The following is a 7,657-nucleotide window of genomic DNA, read 5'->3' as shown; positions in this document are numbered from 1 at the left end:
GAAGGCGCCCCGAGCTTGGCTGGGGCAGGTCGACGAATATCTGAGGTCGAAGGAATTTTCGGCGAAGTCCGAGATCAGGCTGATTCTGGGCCGGACCGAGGATACGTCCGATCGGTATTGGTGTCTGTTGGACCGAAATTGGGTGGCTCTTTTGTTGAGGGCTGGATGATTCATTGCCCCCCATCAAGATTCAACATTAATGAAGTGTAGAAAAATGAAACTGATGGCAAGGAGTTAGGTTGACACAAAAGTCCTAGTTAATTCACAAGTAAATTTTTTTGATAACTTTATTTGCAATCAAGGATGGGAAGCTTCAAGGATATTTGTCAACAGTAACCCCCCATATTGCAACCAAAATTGCCAATCAAAGAAAATAAGGAGATTTGTACCGAAAAAAAAAAAGAAAAGGAAAACAAGGAGATGGTTAGTATGATACATTTCTACTAAAGGAGGTATATGCAAGATATCCAAGTATTTTTTCTGGTGGGAAAACCCACTTTCCCATGCTTTTAACATTCTCTCTTGTTTCTTGATTAGGTTGCGAGAAAGAGATTTTTGTTTAAAAAAGTGGGGAGAGAACAGTTTTTCTTTTGTTTAAAATGTTTTCGCTTCAGGCACTATTTAACTTTTTTTTAATTATTTTTTATTTTTTATGGCCAAAAGCGAAAGAATACGGCGCCTTCGATATTGAATTTTCTCTGCTGTCTAAATTGAAAACGTGCGCCAAGAAATACCTCAATCTTATGGCTCTTCTGCGATCTGCTTTAAAAATTATTAGACTACCAGATGAAATTTGGGGACCACTGGACTGGGACAACCGACAAGTTTTGTATCTTGGCCGCTCTCCCATTACTGTCCCTTGGCCTTTTCCGCATTGCCAGGGAGGAAGGAAAAGAAAAAGGTAGTGGAAAAGCTTTCCTCTTGTAGTCATGCTTTAGGTCCCAAGGCCATCAAGCTATCAATGCCTGCTTCTGTAGCTTGCTTCAGCTCAACCATGGCGTTTGCAAAGGTTGATAATGTGAGGATCCGTGCGAGCGTGTGTTTAGTCCCACATCGGTTATTCGCTGGATAGATCTTGGGTATTTATACAGGATCAAGGAACCCAAACAATACCTTCCGGCTAGCCATTTTGGATGAGATCCTAGGTTGTTACAAATGGTATCAGAGCGGACCCGGCCCATAACTTATGTGGACTAGGGGACACTGCAGCACGGATCCATTGGGGTTGACTACGGACCGATCGTGGTGTTTGTGATTAGATTTGAATGGATTTGAACCCTTAGCCTGACGAGGACGTCAGGACTTGAACGGAGGGAGTATGTGAGGACCCGTGCGGGCGTGTATTTAGTCCCATATCGGTTATTCGTTGGGTAGATCTTGGGTACTTATACAGGATCAAGGAACCCAAACAATACCTTCCGGCTAGCCATTTTGGGTGAGATCCTGGGTTGTTACAGATAAATAAGAGACTCATTCCAAAATGGGAAAGAGGCCAGTGTGTGTGTGTGTGAGAGAGAGAGAGAGAGAGAGAGAGAGAGAGAGAGAGAGAGGGTACTAAGGCTTAGCTTTGTCTTGTACCAGACAACATCTTAGAATAGTATGACCTGAATTTCTTGTCTATGCGCCCCAACACTACTGAATTGTTCATTTCTTCTTCCCATGCCCTTCCTCTGTAATGAAAGCCGTGGTGTGAGCCTTGGTTTCTCTTTTTGTTCACACACACACACACACACACAGAGAGAGAGAGAGAGAGAGAGAGAGAGAGAGAGGTCTTCCAGTTTTACAAGCAAAAGTACCAAGCCAGTCCAACATTGGGTCTTGAACTGCTATTCAGAACCAACAAATTTATCATTCTCCTGCTAGTTTAGTGTTCCAAGCTCCTTCCCAAGTTCCGGAACCTGTTTTCTATAATTTCTTTTTCTTGAATCCTTGTGGTAGACTATTTTATGTTGTCACTCTACTTTGTTTGTGTCCAAGTTTTTTATTCAAATCTTTGAGCCAGACTATTTTACGAGGAAGAGAAGGGTGTCTTCTTAATATTCCTAGAAGAAAAAGTGGCTAGCAAATTCTCCACTTTCGTGGGACAGAGACTCCCCGTTTTGTCTGAAAAAGAAGCACCCAGCATTCTCTACGCTCTAGATTTTCTCAGCAATGGGATCTGTCCATTAAGCTACCAGCTTCTGCCCTCTCCATTGGACTTCGTAGTCCGACACTTGTTTATACTTCCTCACTCCAAAAGGTTTCTTAGATTGTAGATGAACAAGAAATAAACCCCAAAAGCACATATCCGAGACCGCCTTCTTATGTTATTGGGTGGAAGACGAGCAATAGGACACAAAACTCTTGCTTTCCTCCCCTTCTTCTGCTAGAGAAAACAGAATCGACATGTCATCTTTGGAGGGCTTAGCTTCCTCTCTCCTACCAGAATAGTAATAAATGTGATGAAAATTCTTAGGGCCTCTTATTTGGAAATATCAGAATGCTTCTACTGGTGCAATAAGGTGAGAGTGGGTGGGATTTCTTGTGAGTTCTGAGTAGTGATCTAGGTTATATGTCGAGCAATGGCGACGGGCGCCCAAATCCCGGAAGAGATGCCTGAGAAGCACCGGAGGAAGCAGCTTGCAACTACTGTTAGGAACATACGGTGGAGCTATGCAATCTTTTGGTCTATCTCAACAAGACAACAAGGGTATGGAAGGCCTTCAAAATTCAATTTTTCATTCTTCTCTTTGTTTCTTTCTTTCTTTTTGTGGGTAAGTATTCTGTTTTTCTAGTTTTCAAACTTATCCCTTTCTTTTACTGTCTGGTTGTGTTTTCAGTCTGTGTTTGCTCTCCTAGAAAACAAACACTAAGTTGAAATTAGCCACATCTCTGGCATTTATGCTGCAGTTTATCGATTGAAAATGGTATCAGTAGTTTTCATTTGTCTATTTATTTATTTATTTATTTATTGTGGTATGTAAAAAGTTGGTTTTAAGGAGATATTGCTGACAAAAAAATATCTTTGTTGAACAATGAGCCAATTTCATTTACTGTGCATATGAGGGTCCGCACGTGCGGACATGTGTTTAGTCCCACATCGACTATACACTAGATAGATCTTACATACTTATATCAAGTCAAGAAATCTAAGTAATATTTTTTGGCCAGCTCTTTTAGGGAGGTCCTAGGTTGTTCAAAGGAAAAAAGAAAGAGGAAGTCTCCTGATGTGAGTCTTCTTCTTCGTCCAACATCCGGCTGGAGTCGAACTCCCACTTTATGCCACATCTGGTTCTTGTGCAAGCCTTCACCGCTGCTCGCTGGAGACAATGAAAGCACCGCCACCTATGGATTCTCCCTCTCCTCTACACATCTATGTATAAGACCATGGTTGCCGCTTTATTTTGGTGAAAAACCACAGGATTTCCATCATGATTGTTGACCCCTATTTCCATCCATTTTTTCTCTTTTCTCTTTCTTCCGGTCATCTCCACGGCCAGCCACTGATACGCGGGTTGGGACCCGAAAACAACCGAGCCAAGAACCCCCTATTCGGCCTTATTTTTGGGTTGATTTTAGCCGGTCGGTGGCCGCTGCTGCTGCTCTCTGCTGCCCATCACCGCTGCCTGTTGCCACTGTGTCGGACCACTACCACCACTTCCTTTCTCCTCTTCCTCTTCCTCTTCCTCTTCCCATGTTTTATCAAAGAAGGGAAAAGTAGAAAAAAAATAGGAGAGAGAAGAAAGAGAAAACTCTCCCTTTCTTTCTCTCTCTTCTTCTCTTTCTCTATCATGCCCCAAATTCGGGACATAACATGACCATACGATCGAAGGATACCACCCACGATAATACGAGCCAATAATTATATTTATCTTCCAAATCCATCATAATCGAAATATAATTAAAGAGTCTAAGTTCATCATCCATTAAATAACAAAGCTAACACTGGTTCCAAACGTGGAAATCCAAATATAAGTACCAAAATCCATAATCCTCAAAATTTAGAAAATTACTAACTACAAATTTATAGTCAATTAAACTATTAAATTTTTTCTATAAAATTGCTAAGCTTGCAAACGTGAACTCCAAGCCTGAATCATCTTTCATTCTTAGTGATCCTATTCGTTTGGAAAGTGAAAAAAAAGAAATATGATCTACATAGCTCAGTAAGTAAAATTTATACTATGTTACCAAATCAAGCATAGGTTTTTTCATGATAATGCATTATTTTAAAAAATAATAGATATTGCAAAAATAAAGTATTTTATAGTGTAATATTTTATTGTGAACAATTCATCCATATTTCATAAACATAGTTCCAAGTTCATATTACAAATAAATTCATAAATCATTCTTCTACCATTTAGCACATTATAGTTCAAAATATTGCTCACAGATATTCGTGCTAAGATCATTTTATACTTGTGACAAGGCCTATATTTGTAATCGACAGAGTATCATGTTTCGTATGTCAACTTTATATATATTGGTGGGGCCTGTGTTCGTACAAATACTAGCTCTGGATATCGATCTTTCTCAATTCTAGGGATCATACATATATATTTAAAAGCCTTTGAAATATTTATATCTTTTTCTTAAAATATACACATAAGTAAATGGAAAAGATTATACAGCACTCTAAAATATGTGATTCGTAAACATACAATTTTCATAGAAAATATTTATGAAACTACTTTCCATAATAAAGCATGATTTTCATAACACATATGCTGATTCATTATTTTTTAAAAAAATATGATATCTTTACTAACAAAATTATAAGCATAAAAAATAATAATTTAAAAAATAACAAGGAGTGTAAGATCTACTTACCTCTTTCGTCTTAGATCCTTAAATTTCACTAGATAAATTTGGCAAACCTATTTAAAATATTCAAAAAAAATTAATTTCTATTCAATAACTTTAATATTATTAAAATAACAAGAAAAGGGGATGTTTGACTAGGCATGCGGTGGTTCCAGGTGGATCAGATTTAAGCAATCCGATTAATGAACCATGGGGCACGAACTCAGTCAGGGCCAAAATCGATAGACACGGATCATCATTAGTGAGTTTCTACTCTGCAAGGCCAGGGTGGTCGGTCCGCTAGGCTATCCGAGCACCACGGTATTTCAGGGCCTGGGAGTCACTTAGATCCATAATATAGGTTGATGGGATCCTTGCACCGGTGGTCAATAAGCCTACTAGAGTGAGAAAGAGAGAGAAGAGAGAAAGAAGAAAAGTAGAGAGAGAAATAGAAGAGAGAAACTAGAGAAAGAAACTTAAGAGAAAAATGATGAAAGAGAGGCTAGGATCATCGGAGGTCATGCTAGGGGATGTGACCGGTGGCCGGAGGTGGTGGACAACCGGCAGCGGAGGCCGACTGATGCGAAATCCAAAGAAAAGGCATGAAAAATAGGGGAACCAAAGCCTTTTCTTTGATTTTGATTATTGGCCACCCATTGGAGGCCATGGTTTTGCTAGAGGATAAGGTAGGGAGGTCATGGGACTCAACTAGAGGTTCAGTACCAAGAAGCGACGACATTAATGGCCGACAAAAGGGAGAAGAAGGCAAAATGGGGTAGAACAAAGGCCTCCCTTTTTCAGACGATTTTTGGCCAATTTCTCGACAACGACAATGGATTCAAGTCATGAGATGAAGAAAAAGAATAGGGGAAGAAGGCCGGGTGTTACTTTGGCTCCGGCAATCTCGGAAGCTCCAATTTTTGGTAGGAACAAGAACGGGCAATCATGAACTCCAACAAAAAAAAAAAGTGGAAGAAAGACAGAGGGGGAGGATTGCTCAAGATCGAGAGCTTTGGAGGGAGAAGGCTTTCTTTTTATAGATGAGCCCTAAGGTTGCCGGAGGGCTTCCTTTCTTTAGAGGAGCCCTAGGGTCCTGGCGACCCTAGGACTCCGATTTTCGGCACAACTCATCAGAGGGGAGGAAGACTCCATTTGAGTAGCGTAGCCAGCCCCTTTTAGGCCAACCTTGGGCCGATCAAGTTGACCGGGCCCAGGCCCTCAGATTCTTCACCCCTAAAAAGAGTTTTATCCTTGAAACTTATTGTAACTTAATGCTTAAACAAATAAGGATACTTAGTCTTCGTCTAACATTCCACCACGCTTCCGCCGTGCTACTTCCATCTAGAACGGTTTGTATTAACCCTTGTTTCCTCATCTGAGTGATGCAATTCTTAAATAAAACATATGTAAGAATAACTTTTTTAAGAGAAATGGCAGCAGTTAGTGGTTTACACAATTCTTTAGATATGTAGTTTGAAGAGGTAGGAAACTTGGGAGATGCAAAGAAATAAGAAGAATCACAATTAAATAGCACCTGAGCATCTATCAAGTTGTCTAGAATGGTACCTATCACTACTTAATCACTTGCACTAGCATCCTGCCGGATCAAAGCAAACACCTATGCATTCCAAATAAAAATACCAAAACCCATAATTCTCAAAATTCAAGAAATCACTAAGTACAAATTTATGTTAATTAAAATACTAATTTTTTTTATTACATAATCGCCATGCTTACTAGTGCAAACTCTAAACTTGGACCATCCTTCATTCCTATAGACTCTATTCATCTGAAAAGAGAAAATAAAAAGAGATATGAGCTATACAACCCAGCAAGTAAAACTTACACTATCTTATCGAATCAAGCATACATTTTTTTTATAATAATACATCATTTAAAGAAAATAACATATATTATAAACATAAATCATTTTTGTTGGCCCAGAGTGGCAAACCCAAGAGGGGAGAGGGGTGAATTGGGTTTTATAAAATTTTGCAAAAATAAAATCAAATCTCCTTACATTTTTAAATCTAATGAAATAAACTAGATGCACTAAGTATAGTAAGTAATAATCACAAATATGCAACTAAGTATGAAAAAATAAATAGTAAAGGAAAGAAAAATAATATGTGACGATTTATAGTGGTTCGGTCTTCTTGTGAGCCTACATCCACTCTTCGGAACTTCTTTCCGAGATTTAATCCACTATGCTTATCCAAAGCTTTACAAACTGCTTGACTTCCGGGTGTAAGCAACATTTACACTTGGTGATATCCGAGCTAACCCTTGGTTGATCTACTCTCTCAAATATTTTTTTGTTTATCTAGAGTACAATCCTTCCAAGCAATTCTTTCTATCACTCAAGCTAATAAGAGTTGAACAACTTTCTTATAATATTTAATCAAAATAACAAGAATGAAAGCACCACACTCAATTTCTCAACAAGGAAGGCTTTCTACTTGTAAGCACAATACTCTCTTGATTTCTCTTCAATCCTTTATAGAACTCTCTCCCTTGCTGCAATATGAGGTATGAACCTTCTTTTATAAGCTTGAGAAGCCATTTTCCCATTTGAGACAATTTGAAGCATTTGAAACCCTTTTTCAACACATTTAATGTAGGTAGATTCGGGTCAGATTTGGTTTTTTACTTTGTAGCACCTTTTTAACAAATAAAAATGCTGAATTTGACTTAGTGGCTGGAGACAAAGTTGTAGGTGTAGCCCTTTACATTATCTTTCTAACTTGATAATAATCATCTTAAAAGGATATTTAATTAAAAAGTTACAGCTAAAAGAGTAAACATATGTCAACCTGAATTACAGCTACAGATAGATAGATTGCAAACCTTATTACTCATAGCTAACGTTCAA

At 38.7% G+C, this 7,657-nt stretch overlaps 1 protein-coding gene across 1 annotated transcript in view; it reads left to right on the top strand.

The window, feature by feature from the left end:
• The first annotated feature begins 1,525 nt into the window (after window positions 1-1,525).
• LOC120106511 (transcription factor GLABRA 3-like) overlaps window positions 1,526-7,657 on the top strand; it is a 56,485-nt gene continuing 50,353 nt past the window's right edge. The window contains 1 exon segment of the mRNA XM_039119438.1: window positions 1,526-2,689. Within this exon segment, the coding sequence (XP_038975366.1) occupies window positions 2,562-2,689 (128 nt within the window). The 5' untranslated portion in view covers window positions 1,526-2,561.

This window comes from Phoenix dactylifera, unplaced genomic scaffold (assembly GCF_009389715.1).
Source record: "Phoenix dactylifera cultivar Barhee BC4 unplaced genomic scaffold, palm_55x_up_171113_PBpolish2nd_filt_p 000551F, whole genome shotgun sequence".
Lineage (NCBI taxonomy): Eukaryota > Viridiplantae > Streptophyta > Magnoliopsida > Arecales > Arecaceae > Phoenix > Phoenix dactylifera.
This window is presented reverse-complemented; position numbering and strand designations above follow the sequence as displayed.